Source organism: Myodes glareolus, chromosome 5 (genome assembly GCF_982192425.1).
Source record: "Myodes glareolus chromosome 5, mMyoGla1.1, whole genome shotgun sequence".
Classification (NCBI taxonomy): Eukaryota; Metazoa; Chordata; class Mammalia; order Rodentia; family Cricetidae; genus Myodes; species Myodes glareolus.
In genome coordinates, this window is record NC_142030.1 from 65,038,477 (window position 1) to 65,057,579 (window position 19,103).

The following is a 19,103-nucleotide window of genomic DNA, read 5'->3' on the forward strand; positions in this document are numbered from 1 at the left end:
TAAGTGTGTGTATGTGTATGTGTGTGTATCAAATTTTGGGTCTTAAGCAGAGACTCTAACACTAAAAAATATCCCTGTCTGTCCTCACCCCCAATTCAAATGTTCTTTACTGAGCTAAATAAGGTAGTACTAAAACTCATAGGATAAAATGAATTGGAAAACTTTACAGAAGACTGAAGAACAAAGACTACTATGGTGGATAACCAGGAGGGAACTTACCTTTAAAAGATAACCTAACAAATAAAGTACACTCTTCAAAAGGCCAGTGTCTTGAGGAACTATTTAACAGCTCGCAGGAAATGGAAAGATACACGACAAATAAACTTAACAGAGATTCTAAGCCGGTCCTGGACTATTAGGTAGTTCCCCCCCCGTTTTGTTCCACCAAGAATGGTGGTGGCTCATGCTTGTAATTCCATCATTTAGGAAGCTGAAGCTAGGGAACTATTCTGAATATGAGGTTAGAATAAGTTATGACAGTGAGTGTCAGGACAATCTGAATAACAGACAGAGACAGACAGACAGACAGACACACACACACACACACAGCAGTAATATGAAAATGGCTATTCGATTTAAGCTTTAAAATACAAGTCTCTCTGATTTTTAATAATAATTTCTTAATTTTGCTCATAATACAGAGCTACAAAAAATTCTATAGCAAAAAAAAAAAATACCCAGATAATTAATAGAATGGAATACCTATACTAGAGAAAGGTCAACATTTCTGGCTTTTGTTAATCATGGTAGCATTTCAAAATTTTATTTCACCTATTAAATTTTTTTTTATGTGTATAACACCTCTATAATTACAGGATAACATTCTTAAATTCTTATTTATTTTACTATGGCTGGTCCTGTTTATGTTCCAAAATTTACTAGACTACAACCCCATTTTAAAAAGATTATTTACATTTTATGTGCCTGTAAGAATATACGCTGCATGTGTGTGCTGTCTATATGGAGACCAGAGAAGCACACTGGAAACCCTACAACTGCGGGTGACAAGATGACAAGCAGCTGTGAGCAACTGATTGTATTAAATAAAGTGCAGTGACTGACCTGCAACACTGAGTCTGTGTAACTATATTCATGACGTTCATACAGAAACTATCAACTAATGATATGATTCTCAGAATGTACCCTCATCTCAAATGATCCTGATTGGATTTCTCATTCTGAACTCTCTGATGTCAGTAGGATCTACTGCAGGACTTCTTTGGCACCATGTATTAGTCGAGATTTTCTCTCTTCTTTAGGAAATTCAGACTCATAGCAGATAACATGAACATATGCATTTTTTAATCTCTTTAATCACGTCTTTTCACAAAATGTTCGACCCTACTGAGAGTTTGTATTTAAAAAAAAAAACTATCAATATCAGAGTTGTTTCCTTCCTTTCTTAACATTGTATAGCAAGTAAGATATTTTATACATCATACTGAGGATGTTTCCAGTATGGGTCTACATTTTGTTTGTGTTTCTACATTTTGTATGCTGACATATTTCACCATTTCTATTTAAACAACTATGTATTTGATCTGGATTCTTATTAAGTACATACAAGTAAATACAAGACATATTTCTATCAAATGTTTTCCTAGTTATTAAATCAACACTACTTCATAAATTCCTTTAGCACAGATTATTAATGATATTTCCATTAGATTGTTAATTTTTGTCTTGCTCCTTTAGTAACAGCATTCTTTTATGTTGACTGGGTAAGTACTTTCTTCATATTAACCTCAGAATCATTCATTTTTATGAAAGAATTTTAAAGTCAAATGATCACATTCGCTGTACACACATGAAATTATTATTGGGAACTTGCTAGAAGAAACCAATTAAATTAATAATTAAGGCCATTAATCTATCTAAATTGTCTTATGATTGTTTACTTATTTTTATATTATTTGTGTTTTAAAAATTATACATTTAAGACTGCTACTCTTACTCATGCTAATATGTACTGACTTAATTTATCCTGGATCACAATGATAACTAATTTTAATTTGTAGTATGTAGGTCCTCCTAAGAAAATCTGGGTTTTGTACTTATACAATACTGTAGACTCTTTCAGTAAACACATAATTTTTTTAAGTCGATAAATAAAAATATTGACTACCCTTTTTGGTACTTTTATCTCAAATTATTCTATGATTCAGAGTACTCACAGAAATCTAGTTTGTCTTCAAATTACACTAGCACATTCTATCTGAAATTCTAATTATGGAGTGCAGATGGCATGATATATCCTGTTTGGAATCAATTCATTTTGTTAAGTTTTCCAACGACAAAATAAATGAAATAGTCTTTTAATAATAAAAGTAAGTACGCAAAGTGTTTATACTTATAAAGCCAGAGGCACCATGTCCACAGTACTCAATGTTATACACACTCCTGACTTCATTCTCTACTTGTCTCTATTCTGTTCACTCCTCTCCAACTAATTCTCAGGACCAGACATAGTTCTATTAAATAGTTATTTATCTGTTGCTCCTGCAGTCAGAGCTTAGACCCAAAGACAGTGAGATAACTTAACTTCCTTTCCAATCAGAAGACATCTTTGTTTATCTTATTATTGTTTTGCCAAATAAATTAGAAACTTGCTTAATATAGTAACTTTTGTGTTTTGGTTTTGCTCAATGATGTATCTTCAGAACCTATGATAGGGTTTTGTAAATACCAGGTACTAAAAAATACAAATAAATAAAAACAATGATTGAATGAGTGATTCTTTAACTGTACACGATCTGAGTCATATGCCTGGTTTAAAACCTCAGTTTTCTCTTCTTACTGGCTACATTTTCTTGGTCAATCTCTTTAGATGTTCTATGTACCAGTTTATTTCTTAAAAAATGCAAGGTAGTATTTTAAGTTACAGTGTTACTAGCTAGCTGTGAAGAGGCCATGAAAAGTAATTATGAAATAAATCTTACCTAATTACTTCCTTTAGTTTCTAACAGCATTTCCCTCACATTCATTCTAATTCTTTATAACACTGCACAAGGTACAGTTGACCCTACACATTATTAAGTTCTGTACCTACAGATAGAAAATAGTTTGAAAAAAGAAAATCTATACTGAACATGTGCAGACCTTGTTAAAAACAAAAAAATTATTCCCTAAACAATATACTCCAGTAACTAATAACAAAGTTTTTTACATTGTAGTAACTCTTACAACTAAGTAATCTAAAGATGGTCCAAAGTATATGGGTTGATATACATAAGCACACATTACACCATTTTACAAAAGGGAATTGAACATTCAGACTTTTGCTACCACAGAGAGAAAGTATGTGTATGGAAAGAACTCTGGCAGGTGCCATTTTGGGGAAGAACACCTTTTATAAATGTGAGAACAGTATACCCTAAGTTTCTCCTTAAATTCTACTTTGGTCTATACTATGTTTTGTTTTTGCTATACTACTTAGCTCATATTTGCCAAGCTTATGCTCATCTCTCTTTTTTTTTTTGGATACTTTTGTATCAACTTATTTTAGTTTTGTCTCATACACTGTTATAACTAATGTGAAAGGCCAAGAGCAGTGGCTCATACCTGTAATCCCAGCACTCAGTAAACTGAGAAAAAGCTTATTCCAAGGGTGAAAACAATATGAGATCCATGGACAACTATGCCTCAAACACCACTAACAAGAAAATCAAAGGTGAGAATTGAGAATTCATTAATTCCAGTCTATGAAACTCCAGTAGGATTTATTCCCCAATAGTTGCCCTATCTTCTAACAGGCTGGATTCTGCAGCAAAGCTGTAGGACTAGAGTCATGTAAGCCTTTTGAAACCAAAGCGCCAAATACTGACATGGATTGTCTGATTCACTTTTTGGCCTGTTGGGTTTCAGTCTTGCTTTGTTCCATTCTTTCCTCATTATGTCCTTACCCTTCTCTAAAGCAATAGGAATGTTTACTCTGTGTAACTGTATACAAGATGTATATAATTTGTGGGTTTTGCTTTTTGTTTTAATTTTACAAGGGGTCACAGCTTAAGAGATTGACTTTAATCTCAGACTTCTGAACAATCTTGAGATTGTTAAAGACTACAGGGAAAGATAGAATATGGTAGTTTGAATGAGAAATATCCACTATAACCTCTTATCTGTATGCTTGGGTCCCAGGTTGGTGGATCTGTTTGGGAAGGTTTGGAACACTTAGGAGGTGAGGTTTTGATAGAACAAGGACGCCACTGGTGGTATGTTTTTTAGCTTGAGCCCACATCCTCTGGACAGATGAAAAATAATCTCTCTGCTTCCTGACTGGCAGGCTATCTGCACTATGATAAACTCTATCCCCTTAAATGTAAGCTAAAATAAATCCTGTTCTCCTCAAAGTTGCTTCAACAGGACGTTTTGTGGGTAAGGACTGGAAAGATACTAATGCAATGCCTCAGGGTACCAGAAGTGGTTTGACTACATACCAGTAAGGATAAAAAATAAAGTCATAAAAATTCTCAACTTATCCAAGGTTTTTTACATCCAGATAAATTATAAATTCAAAATATTATAAAAATGCATTTAATACTTCTAGCTACTAAAAGTAAAATTTAGCAAAACAATCCAATACACTACTTCCTGTTCACCCTCCTGACTGCCTAAAAGGGAGCTGCGGTTTGCTGTCTTAGCCCAGCCACTGGAGACTACTATAACACAATATTCTCTTGCCTAGACAGGATCACAACACAAGATTCTGAGAATGGTTTTAACTGACTGTACACTACTTTTAAGCCATCACACAGATTTAAAAGTGGCAACCATCGAAAGTGAAGAATACCTACTTTACTCATTTTCTTCTACTAGATTCTGATTTATCTTTTTCCTAGTTCATAGAATTTGACAGAAAATCCAAAATAGTGCTATAACATAGTATGATGAAAACATTTTCTTCTTTCCGCCCATCTAAACTTTTCACATTCCTCCAACCACAGACATGCATAATTCTACTGCCAAAAGAGTTGGCTTAGAAGAGTGTCAAAAACAATCTATAGGATTAAGGCTCACATAAAATGTATAGGAGCATTCAAGAAAGTTGAATTTTACTCAGAATCAGAGTAAAACCATTATGTGGGATAATTTCTCTCATAATAAATCTTAATCTATTCAGAAGTGGAGCTGGGGTATAATATAATAGCTAAAAACTTTTTTGCTTAAGTCAGCATGGAAGATGCCCTAGGTTCAAGCCCCAGTACCACAAGCAAGCAAGCAAATAAACAAAAAATCAGAAGAGGAACAAAGAAGTCTACAGTAAGGTGTACTGGCTGAAAGGCAGCAGCCATTTACACTAATCTGGATAACGTGTGAAGTAGCAGTCGTTCACATTACTTAGGAAATGTAGTGCTTGTTATTTCATTTTCTGCAAAGCAACCTTAAGTGCTTGAAAATTGTGGAATAATGCACTCTGTTTGTTTGACTTTACTAAAGACATAGGACAGCCTTGTCTGATATTTAGCCTGTGAAATTATATTCAAAAGGAAAGCATTAAAGCCTTGCTACAAACACTAAACCAGTTAGTGCCCAGACTCAGGATCGGCTTTCCTTAATCAAATTGTTATAGTTTTTGTGGCTTTAAAAATTCTACTAACATATCTAACTATATATTATAAAAAACACCCCAGTCAAATGTTTCAATAGCTATAAAGAGATACATGTCATTCTGTGAACCTTAATATAATAAAAAAAAGTATTATTACTATATTTTTTAAAAAGTTAATGTGCTACAAGAGTTTAGCAGTAGCACACTTGCCTAACTGACACACAGTACTGGATGCGATTTCATTAGTGTCAAAACAGAACAAAAAGGGTTTAACAAAACAGGTCAATCCAAGATTGCATAGAAAGATGATAACAGATGTACCAAGTAGTTTTAAAATTATGAAACAGGTAATTATCAAATACTCGGGAAGAAAATGAACCCCGAAAGCTCTATGTTCCGAGAGTTTTCATTTACGAAAGATAACTTTTCTACATAAATATATATAAGTCAGCACTAAAAACACTTTATTTATGTTTTTAAAAACACTTTCTCTACAAATACTAGATCTAAATAGCATACTATTAATGCTCACTTCCTGAATTTTACAATTATATTATGATTACAAAAGACAGCATCTTTGTTTTCAAAGAAACATGCACCGAATAATCATAGGTAATATGTGTCTATACCTTAACCCAGGAAGGAAAAACTACAAAATATATGTGAAATAAAATTAAATACTTTAGAAAGAAAGAACAGCATATATAGATAAAAAGAAAATACCTGAGAATGTGGTAAGATTTTTAGTGTTTGGAAAACTATTTAAATTACATAAAGGAGTTTCTTTTAGTAGTCTTTCTACTTTTCCCTGAATCTGAAATTATTTGAATATATAGTTTTTTTAAAAAAAATACTTAGCAGAACTTAAAAACTAAGGATAGCAATTATCAACCCTCCCAGTCAAAGACGGAAAGAATAAAAGTTAAAAGAATCATATAATTAATTGGTAAAGGTGAGGCTACTGTTTATTTTATTCAAGCCTCTAGTCTATATAAGAAATGCTTAATGTTTTAATATAATGCTCTACAATGAATCAATAATTCTACCTTTCCTATCCCTGAGACAAACAATGCCTGACATTTTCTTCTTCTGTGTGACATTAACCCCACAACATTAAAAACACCTCTTAAAAATTCCTACAATTGACAAGCAAATAAGGAAGTGATTCTGTTTTTTGTTTGTTTGTTTTTTGTTTTTCAAGACAGGGTTTCTCTGTGGCTTTGGAGCCTAACCTGGAACTAGCTCTTATAGACCAGGCTGGCCTCGAACTCACAGAGATCAGCCTTCCTCTGCCTTCCGAGTGCTGGGATTAAAGGCGTGTGCCACCACCGCCCAGCAGTGATTCTGTTATATATCAAAAAAGAAAAGAAAAAGAAAATCCTAGCCTGTCGGTGGTGGTGCATGCCTTTAATCCTAGCACTCGGGAGGCAGAAGCAGGCTGATCTCTGTAAGTTCGAGGCCAGCCTGTTCAACAAGAGCTAGTTTCCAGGACAGGCTCCAAAGCTACAGAGAATCCCTGTCTCAAAAACAGAAAAAAAAAAAAAAGTCTTAACTAAAAGGGGTATGTCATTATCCAAGAATATTTTTGTAACCTAACCTATTATTTTACAAAAAAATACAATGTATTACTTTACAATTTTACCATTCATAGCACCACCAAAACATACTGTCAAATGTATAACTTACCTGAGAAGTCCCACTGAAACCTGAAGGTTGGCTGTATTCTGTAGAATCAATAATACTACTGCAAAAGGAAGAAGGAACAATATAACTTCAGTATTTACATTATTTTAGTAACAGGAAAAGTTGATCTAAAATGTATCATTTATAAACTCATTTATTTATAATTTTAAATAAACATCTATTGCCAATCATTTAATTAATGGTAACTAAAAGCCAATTATGAATAATATGTTTTAATAAGTTGAGAAAAATACAATGGTGACTCCTAATGTTTCTGCTGGTGAGTACGAGAAAATTAAATAAAAATATAAATAAAAACAATGGGGGCCTGGGAGTGAAACTCAGCAGTACAGTAGCCGTTGACTAGCAAAACATGTGTGGAACTAGATTCAGTCCTAGGAATCAAGGTATGTGGAGGAAAAAGTAAAAATACATTCAGTTAAATAGTAACTAGCAGCCACAGAACTATCATAACAATCTGTTTCAAAAAGCAAGACTTTTTTCCAATATACAATTTTATAATAATAAGCAGCTAAAATGAAACATTTCATTTCTGTTAAACATAATAGATATACTAATTTTATATAGAATATTAGCTAGCTAAACTATAGAATTGTTAAATTCAAAAGGTTGAAATATAAGGAAACACTGGATTTTAAAATAAACAATGGGAACAAATCAAAACATGGCAAGAATGAATGTAAATTTAGACCACTACCAATAATACATGTGTGTGTTAATTATGATAAAGAAATACAGTTTTGTTCTTAATAAATCTTAGGGAGCTATAAAAAACTTCATGATATGATAATTGAACCATTTCCTTGTAACAAATTGACATAAATATTTTAAATACTTTTAATATCAAATAGTAAATCTCATTTACTGACAGCAAAATTCTCACAGACTGAAATTAGCAGACACCTCCAAAGATAATAAAACTATTTTCATATTCATTTATTTTCATCATTTTACAAACTTTTGGATATTAAAATTTAATACAAGCAGCAAACAAATGACTCCAAATAATGGAACTACACTGTCAACTGCAGCAACAGCAGCAACTAACATCTACTGTGCCCTATGTCTAGACATTACTCTCCTCACTCCAGTGTGCTATCACAGCCCATCAGTGGACTTAGTATTATCCTATCTATAAAATGAATAAGGCATACACACTTAACTTGCTAATGGGTACTTTACAGAAACAAAATGTGAATCTAAAGCACATTTCTAAAATAGATACACTAAAATTGCCAAAATGATCTGTCTTTGGAAAAGTCACTGCTTGGTCATTTTGAATACAAAGTTTCTCCTAACTTCTTACTGTTTTAAACAGCTCTTGGTATGGTTTGCACAGTCCTTTTTATAGTCTTTGAAGTAAGAATACCTGAATTAGGATGTCAGCTGCATACTAACTGTGATGCTGGGAAGAAAACTTCCTGTTCATGTTGACTATATTTTTAAACTATAAAATGGATTAAATGAAATAATCCATGAAAATTATAAAATGTTGCCCAATATATGGCTGTAATAGTCTGATAGTTCCAACTTTTGAATATATAGCTCTTCTCTATTGCAGGACAGACCTCCCGATTTTAACACAAAATTACATTTTAGAATATTATAAAATCATTTCTTTAGCACCTTCCTGTTCTCTTTTAATTTACACATGATAAAAAACCATTCTAGTTTTATAATGCATACCCTAAGCAGGGAACCTAATATTTATACTTCCTTTTAAAGCATCTGTTATTCCACAATAATTCTGAAGCTGAAAAAGAAAAGCAACAATTTTAAAGATTTATTTTTAGATTTGCAGAACAGTTTCCTTCAGGTGAAACTCACTGCTGGTAGGTGTGAATGGAGGCATGATGAAAATTTCCTGACAGGTGAAACAGGTTTCAGGCTAGCACTTTCCCTCCTTTTGAAGTAAAGGATACATTCACAGGAATGGGGTGACAATCTACTTCCATCAGAACTCATAAAAGGTGCTGGACTTAGCTATTTTATAACTATAGCCATTTTCCAATGAGATGGAGATTTCTGTTTATTTGTAATTCACAGAAGACAATTTTATTAGATGATATGCTTGCTATAAACTTTTAGGGTTATAAAAATTGATTATAAGGAATTAGAAGAATTCCCAAATAATAAGGAAAGACTCAAAGATAGGGTGATTATGAGGATGAAGAAAATGATGGTAGTTGAGTAAGAAAGAGACAACACAATGGAAATACAGAGTAGAAACAGCATGAGAAGTTTCTTTCATAAGTCAGTTTTACCATTTGTGGCTTTGCTTTCCTAGACACACCCATTCCTATCTTACCAGGATCAGGATCTTCACTAATCACAGAGGGAAAGTACCCTGTATGGCTCGAATCTGAAAAGGCAAGAAGCTTTCAAAATCTGATCTGATCAGGGACAGAAGCTATAGGGTTCCATTCTGAGTTAACAAACACTAGTTTGTGTCTTCTAAAGAGACTTTTGTAGTTCTCTACAGCCTAGAAACTTGAGATTTGAAACACTTACAAGATATAATACACTATAAAATAATATGCAGCTTCATCAGTAAAAGAGATTTCTGGTGTTATCAAGGTATTGACTAAAATATATTCTTAATTGAATGCTTAAAGAATGTACTACATTGTTAAGATCATCTTAGTATACTCATTTATTAACATAAAAAGCTTAAAATTATACCATTCACAAAATGAGGGTTTTTTTACCCTGTTAGGATAAGTTTCAAAAATAATATTATACCTGTATACGTAAAAAAATTTGTGACTGAGTAACAAAAGATTTAATATATTAAAATATCAAAAACGTTTTTGCAGCATTAATTCCAAGTAGGATGGCATACCTCCTGACGTCATTGGGTAGAATTCAGAAAGGATAGTGCTCTCAGGTTTTTAACATTTCATTTAGGATCACTATGCTTGATTTAGAAAAGAACAAGATTTATATTTCTGTACATGTGAACATGTGGATAGATTTAAGTGTCCTGCTTTGATACTAACTTTGAGGGTCATTTAACTTCTCCTGATATCTTGGTAAAGGTGGTCAGAAACAAAATCATTTGAATATATTTGATTTTGTCATAATAGCATTTATAAAGTGCTAGCAGTAGGGAAAGAGCATTCATTTTCTTGTGTTTGTATTTTTGTATTCATTTACCTTAAGAATAAAACAGTGCTTTAGCAGTACTGACTAGCAATTTTAATGCAGGTGGTAAACTTAATTTTACCTAAGCATGAAATGAAATAGAAGGAAGAGTTTGCTTTCTGGTCTTTGAGTACTCAGTAGGTAGTCACAGAAACTCACAGATAAGTACAAGAATCTCGTGGAGAAACAGCAGGTCCCTGTTTATGTTCTTTCCCTTTGTGTGAGTGTACAGTATTAAGCTGCCTAGAAGAGAGGAAGTGTTGTTCTTCTCTTATAGATGCTTTATTTATGTGACTGCACCAATCAAATAGTACAGGCAACCTTAGCATCTGTTTGTGTTAATGCAAAAAAAAAAATCATAGGCAGCTATTGAATTTTCTCTGAAGGTATTTTTGAGAATGCATCTATGTCTGTTCTACCTTGTTAATGGGGGATAACAGCATATCCTGGATCATATGCAAACTGTAGGGTCTTCTCTTAATTGGCCCATGGTATTCTGGCATCACTCTCATTTTCAAGGCTGGGTAGAGACAGGGTTTCTTCACAGAACATCATTGACCCTATGGTGGCTTGTATAAAAATGGTCCTTATTAGTTCATATATTTGCATGCTTTGTGACCAGAAAGTAGAACTCTTTGATAGGATTGCGGACTGGGAGGGACGGCCTTATTAGAGACACTGTGTCACTGGGGTGGGTTTTGAGCTTTGAAAAAGCACATGCCAGGCCCAGTCCGTCTGTGTCTCTGTATTTCGCTCTTTCTGACAGACTGTGGGTAAGATTATAGCTCTCAGTGACTTCACCAGCACTGTCTGCCTGCTGCCATGCTACCTGTCATGATGATTATGGACTGAGCCTCTTAAACTATAAGCCAACTCCAATTAAATGCTTTTCCTTATATAGTTGCCATGGTTATAGTGTCTCCTCACAGCAATAGAAAACACTCACTAAGACTGGTCCCTTCTTTCTATCTCCTAACACAATGTAGAACTTCTTGTTCAGGAGCAACTTCCATAGCTCAGCTAGCCCTTGTTCTCCATCAGTGAACAAGTATTCTAAATTTGCCCATAATCACTGTTTCCCAAAGCAAATCTAGTTTCTATCTACCCACCCATCAGAACTTGATTCACAGTAATTAAGCTTTGTATTATCAGAGATGCTGAGTCCATCAGGAGACTAGATTTAGGCTATGTATGGTATAAGGACATCAGTAGAAGAACCCTACACTACATTATATTTAAAACATTAATCCTAATTAACCTTAACTTCTTATGCTTACAAGACTCAGAAAAATTGAAAAATACAAAGACTCTGCCAGGTTCTTGAACTATTAGGCAGGACTAAAGGATATTAAATCACAATTAAATCACATTCACAATATAAGCCAAGAGTGGTTATGTTTTAGAGAATACAAACTCCCCAAGAACGAAAAACAATAACAAAACAAATCAATATGTAGGGTTGAATCTGAAGGCATTCCAAAACCATGTCTAACATTCCAGTTTTATCATGTTTGCTTAAATAGCAAAGATCAATATTCAAATCTAAAGGAATTTGTAACCAGAAACCTAAAATTATAAAGTAAACCTACTATAATAGAGTTTAAAAGAAAAGACAAAAGCCCTATGTAGTGGTACAAGCCTATAATTCCAGCACTCAGAAAGCTAAGATAGGAGACTTGCTGGGTAGAAACAAGGTCTACCTAGATTATCAGCTACCTAAGACTACATGGTAAAAGAATCTAAAGAAGCAAAGAAGGAAGTGGTCAACAAGCAACCATCACAGCTGTCTCTGTAGAAGCAGATGTTAGAAAGCAAACTTCAGAGAGCTACTTAAAATAAACATCTAGGCAAGGTACCTTCAAAACAGTCATGATGTTTACATTAAAACGATGACAGTGCACAAAGGAAAAGAATGCAGACTTTAACAGTCTGGATGTTTATAAAGTAACTGCTTGTATTAGAATCTTAAAATGGTTTAAAATTAGAAAGAAATGTAAGAAATTAAAACTGGGTTAATTGTGTAATTATTTCGTCCTTATAATTATCACCCTTGTATACTGCTCTTAAAATGTGGTGTCACCTGCCAGATACATAGATATTTGGTAGACATTTCTCATACTGTGTTCAAGAAGTGATTGATGTTGATTTGTGTTGAATTTTAAGTGCATGTAATAAATGATAGTATTTTCTATAGTAAAAAAAATCAAATAATATATAACTTTATATATAATTCCTGCTGTAATGAAGCATATAGATGGTAAGATTTTAATAATTTGTAAAAAGGAGTTTGTTTTAATTATTTTTGTTTTGTGAAACACTTTGTTTTTTGTAACTTAGGTTGGACTTGAACTAGTTATGAAACCAAGGATGATTTTGAACTAATTCTCAAGCTTCCACCTCTCAAGATAACAAGAATAAGAATACAAGGACAGGCATGGTAATATGTGTCCAAGGTCCCAGCTCTTTTGAATGCTGAGATGAAAGGATTGTGAGTCTAAAACTAGTCCAGGCAACCTAACAAGACTCAGCCTCTACTATCCACCAATACACCCACACCACCAAAAAAAAAAAAAAAAAAAAAAAAAAAGGAAGAGAAGAGAGTAGGTAAGGTGCAGAGGTACACACCTTGTAATCCTAGCACTATGGCACTTGGGAAGCAAGTTCAGTTATAGTGGAAAGATTCTGAGTTTTTTGTTGTTGTTGTTGTTTTTAATTTATTTATTTATTATGTATACAACATTCTGTGTATACATAATGCCTGCAGGCCAGAAGAGGGCACCAGATCTCATTACAGATGGTTGTGAGCCACCATGTGGTTACTGGGAATTGAACTCAGGACCTTGGGAAGAGCAGGCAACACTCTTAACCGCTGAGCCATCTCTCCAGTCCCAAGATTCTGAGTTTGAAGCCAACCCAGGATAGAAAATGAGAATCATAATAAAAGACTCAGGAAGACTGAAACTAACACATCTTTCTAATGCCCACCCTCATTTAAAAACTGGGCAGAGTAACCAATGCCCCAAAATACAGTGAGTTGGGGAAAAAAAGATTTAAAATTTTATTTCATTATTATCATTTTAAGACAGGTCTTACTTTGCATCCCTAGCTAGCTTGAAACTTGCTACGTAGTTCAGCCTGGCTTCAAACTCAAGAGATCTTCCTGCCTTTGCCTCCTGGGTATTGGGATTTAAAGACATGTGCCAGAACCAAGGCTTTTTATTCATTTCCACTAATATTACCAATTTATGTTTCTAAATTTTGACTTAAGATATAATATCTACAAGACATCAAAAAAATTCACCAAACTTTTTATCCATCTCAAAATTTAAAATACTGTAACATCTACCCACTAACTTAATCCAAAGGATCATTGGCTATCTGTGTTTCATTTCTCAATGGTTTTATCATCTGCATTTAAAAGGCTCCTGAGAACTAGAGTACCATGAACACATAATACAAAATCCCAAACAATTACAAGTGTGAAGCTTTGTACCTGTGTGATGGAGAAGGAGCTTCAAATTGGGGCACTGTGCTATCTTCACTGACAGGAGAGTACAAGCCACTCATTTCCTGAAATTGTAATTATTTGAGTTATCATATACACTCCAAACAGAAAATGTATATTTCAAAAAAGCATATGGCATTATATTCTGTTCTAGCCCCAGGTTCTCATGAGTCCCTTTCTGTCTTCAAAAACAAACTTGTCAAAGATTCCTTTCCATTAAGTACAAAAGCAAAGTTAATCTGAAATTAAGAAGGAAGCTATTCCTGGTGTTAAAGGACTATAAATCCCATTAAGTACTCTTCTAACTAATGAAAGCACTGAATGCAGAAAAACTCAAAAGGAAATATACCAGAGAGGACATACAGCACATTCTATACACAGTGAACTGACTACTCATGCAGGTGATGATCTATTAATGTATATTAGGATAAATAAGATGGGATAGTGACTAGATTACAGCATTCAAATCTTCAAAGTGAATGACAGAAACTGTCTAAAAGTAATCTACAAATAAGAGTAACACTTCTTGAATTAATTACTGACTTTAATAAGAACATAAATTATAATTTTTGCTCATTAACCCAAAGAAAAGAGGCTGATCAGAGATGATCACATAAATTACATGGCTGAATATTATTGATTAGCTTCCCTTTTTACTTATGTGCAATATTTTGTTTCATTGAAAAACAGAAAATTTGAAAATTTAAACTGTAGGCACATAAAAAGGTAAAATTATTTTTGGCTTAGCTCAAAAATAGCCAAACAGGTAATATAAACATAAGGGATACTGAGTTCCCATTGAATACTATAATACTCATTATCCTTTGACATGCTTTATAAGTCAGGAAAAGGAAGTCATGTGTGTAAATAAGTAAAGTGCACACTAATTTAAATGTAGCCAAATGTAGACCTCAACTCACAATAGCCTATGAATATTCCAACAAATTTCTAGAAGTAATCTGTATTTTATTATAAACCCCAACAATATTGACAATGTATCCAATAAAAAATAAGTAGTAAAAATGTAAAATTATTTTTTAAAATTACTTAATAAAAGAATGAAATGATAAGTCATTTTTAGAAAATAATGAAGGATTAGTAGAAAATTATTTAGACTGCAAATAGAAAATTGAATAAATTTTGTTCCATTTAATCAAGAATCATAGCAATAAATGTCAATATAAACTTAAGATTACAAATTATCTTCAAAAAAGTATTCAGACTTTGTCCCCCTGCACCACCAGCTGAACTGTCAATTAAGATGAAGGTAAAACTATGAAAAATGTGAGAATTTCTCGATTTCTTACTTCCACTCTTTTAATATCCTCTTCCAAAACACTTAGTTCCTTCTGGATCTGTTCCAATTGCTGTAGATTAAAGAAATGGAGAAAAAAATTCTAATCTAAACCACAATTTCAGCATCAGGAGAAAAAAAATTAGATTTGGACAAAAGAAAAAAGGATACCAAACTGACAACTAAAAGTAAAAATAAGGAGACTGAAATAAAATAAAATCAGAAGTAAATCTGAATGTCACCATTCAAATAAAGACACTTGTTTATATGGAAACACAATACTATGTTTATTTACAATAACAATTACTGATTTTTACAATAAAAATGTAAAAATGAACAATAACAAAATTACTTAAAAATACAAGATATATAAAATCTTTCACATTTCCTCATTTAGTTGACTGCTTTTTTAAGGTACATGTTGTAACCCACTTTATTAGTATGATAGTGGTTCAACCAACCTCAAAGCAACTATAAACTAAGCATTTAAATAAAAACATTTAAGTATTTGGCTTTTTATATTGTTCCCATTACATTATAACCATTTGCATGTATATTGAAACATTTTTTTCTTACCAAAGATTTAAGATGTTTGCAACTATCATAAATCTAGAACATACAAGTGTCTCAAATACAATCATTTTTATCATATTAAAAATTTATTTTAGATTTTATTGAGAGATGATTAATTAACAGAAATAGCTAAAAATTTTCATTATACACTAAGCTTGTAGCACAGGTAATAAAAACCCAGAGAGAAATATTAGGTTTCATCCTAAGATCAGAAAAGCAAAACAGCCAACCTCTAGAAAAACCTTTTACCTCTACCAAATCTTTAGACCGAAAGGGCGAAATTCTGTCTCCATGAATCCCCACAATGCACACTTCACTCAATTCCTGTCTCCTGTCTCCACCTCCCCACAGTTGGGATTAAAGGCATGTGATCTCAAGAGCTGAGCTCACACAAATGTTTCTCTTTTAGACAAATTCGATCTTGTGTAGCCCACGGTGGCCTTGAACTATTAGAGACCCTCCTGAGCCATACCACACCCCAGTCCTGGGATTAAAGGCTTGTGCCACCACTCCCTGGCCTGTATGGCTGACTAGTAGGGCTTCTTTGCTCTTTGATCTTCAGACAAGCTCTATTTAGTAAAACACAAATAATATACCACTATATAAGCTGCTTTCCAGAAATTCTATACTACCCTAAGTAAGCATAACTAGGTGTTTTACTTTAACACAAATATACTGAACCATTTAAAACTATCAAACTGTAACAAATAATTGCATAATACTGATTGCCAGATTTGAAGCAGATACTACATGTATTAGGAAAATGAGGCATAGAAAGGCTAGGTAATTTGTTGAAGACCGTTCAGTGGTGAGCGAAGAACTGAAATTAGAATCAAAGCAGCCTTCTTATTGTAGGAAGCAAGCTGTCAACCATAGCAACACTGTCTCAAGACAACAGCACCTTATAGCTTACGCCTTAATGCCAATACGAGAACATTTTTAAAGGTCTCTTAGTATGAGTAGTGTCTACTGCTGCAAATAAGCACACTGAGTGCTGTCTAATTGGTGAATTTATTGATATAAATGTTTGTCACAGCATTCTGCTCAGCATGGAAAACAGTACAATGGAGGTAATGTTCAAAACAGAATCTAAGTGAAATTAGATCTTAAATCAAAGATGGAGCCCTAAAAGACTTACAGAATTTAACAACAGGTAAAGTCAAAATAAAAAGAGTAAATAATAAGAAACGCTAAGGCTATGAAGAAAGGAAATAATAAAAGGAGTCCATAGTAATGAATATATTTGTCTACCATCAATCTAATCAAAAAAGATGAATCAAGTACTGGACAGTAGAGAAAGCTAACATTAAAGAAGCAGGCAAAGGAATATACACATTAAGTGGAAAGAGAAGAAAGCCAAATTTAGTCACCAACCCAAGGGAGAAGATATATTCATCAGAGAAATCAATGGTTACAAAACAGTGATTAGTACTATCAAATGTTTTCAATTAAACATTGCATCTACTTTAAGAAAACCTTGCTCATTCATAAAAAGCATAACACAAGCATTTCTACCTTAACTAAAACAACTTGGTAGTCTTTCAAATAAAGGCTGGTCAAGTGGTCAGTTTTTAATGCCTCAAATTCACAGCGTACACACAAACCCACAACTTCCTCTACATTTGTTCCACTGCTATTTCCAACAATCTGTTTTCCATTCTGATATAAAAAGTACTCTAGCCTAGCTCACATTAAAGCCATGCAGTTAAATGGCTCTCAACCTATTTTACAATCTATAAACAACCTAGTTATTCATCACCATTGCTGAAGTCTTTTGTTTCACAGATACTTAAAATTCCAATAGCTTTGGCCAAGAAAGTACTTTTAAGGTCGCCTCTTAATATTTTAATTCAGCTATTTTAAAAAATAGCATTCCTAAATATCTTTATGAAAAAAGTATTTTATTCTGAGGGCTATTAAAAAGAATGCTAGAAACAGTTGATATAAAAAACCTGTATCATCAACATAGATAATCCAGATCACATTTGATCATTAATATAGCCAGAAAAAATTAGTAATTTTTCTAATATATGAAAACTTGAAATATGAGAGAAAATTCTGATGTCACCTGAAATGACACAACAGTCAATTCTTAGTTCTGTCTCATCTTTCTAGAGTACCAACATATCTATTTTAATACATAGGAGCTGCCGTAGTTTTAAGATGAATTATAAAAAATGGCTAATATCAAATAATCTATACTTTTAAAACCAAGATTTCAGCGCTAGAGAGCTAAAGTACTTGCTGTTCTTCAGAGCACCTGGGTTTGATTCCTAGCACCTACATAGCTCACAACCATGTGTTAACTTCAGATCCAGCGATCCCCTGCCCTCTTCTCGCCTCCACAGGCACCAGCATGTGTGTGATATACAAACATACAAGCAGTCAAAACATCTATGCACATAAAATGAAATAAAATTATTTTAAAATAAATCACTGTGCATGGTGGCACATGCCTTTAATCCCAGCAGTTGGGAAGCAGCCACAGGGAGATCTCTGTGAGTTCAAGGCCAACGGGTCTACAGAGGGAGTTCCAGGACAGCCAGGGCTGTTACACAGAGAAACGTTGTGCAACCTTGTCCAAAATAAAACAAACAAACAAACAAAAATCAAGACTTTCATATGGATCTTAAATGAAACAAATAACCAAGGTAAAAGTGCTATCCTAATAAATATAAAAATGGTGTTAAAAGTTATTTTGGATGTCAGGCAAGAAATTAAAATGGAAAAGAAGTCTGAAGAAAAGAAACTGCTTAGAAATTACATATTAGATGCAAGGCATTTCCAACTCAAGATATCGACACAGGATATTTTAGTACTAATACATGGAAGACAAAGAATAAATATCTGAGAGAACAGTGCTAAATTTAACCTCTAGGCATGATAAACCCAAAATGCAGACTGTCTTAGTTTGTTTTGGAAATAAGTAGTCCATGAAGGTGACTGCTATCATTTAAATGAAATTTTGTCACAACTTGAGAGTGATGAATTCAATCAAATTTAACTTAATAAAAATGTTGAATTTAGAGCTACTAAAATAAATACAGTAAATAACAGTGCTGATTCAGAACATGTTCCTAAGACATCAGTAGCAAGCACTTTCTAAACAGTGTTTAAAAAAAACTAATCAACGAAGAAATACTTAAACATTTAAAAAGGAAAAAAAAGTGTCTCAGAAGTGTTCTAAAAATACTTTGAAATTGAGGACTACCCTATTACTGACAATAGTTTTAGAACAGGCAGTAATCTTTTGTACTTCTTTGAGCTTTTACTAATTGTTTGATAAAGTGAATATATGTGAATATTGAGCTCACTTGTGAATTCAATTGTGTAGC

At 33.2% G+C, this 19,103-nt stretch overlaps 1 protein-coding gene across 2 annotated transcripts in view; it reads right to left on the reverse strand.

Moving 5' to 3' along the window:
* Cop1 (COP1 E3 ubiquitin ligase) overlaps positions 1-19,103 on the reverse strand; it is a 123,166-nt gene that overhangs the window by 72,113 nt on the left and 31,950 nt on the right. For both annotated transcript variants that reach the window (XM_085688035.2, XM_085688034.2), the window contains exons 7-9: positions 15,209-15,268; positions 13,890-13,966; positions 7,235-7,292 (exon numbers count right to left, since the gene is read on the reverse strand). In XM_085688035.2, the coding sequence (XP_085544161.1) occupies positions 7,235-7,292; positions 13,890-13,966; positions 15,209-15,268 (195 nt within the window). The remainder of the gene's footprint in view (positions 1-7,234; positions 7,293-13,889; positions 13,967-15,208; positions 15,269-19,103) is intronic.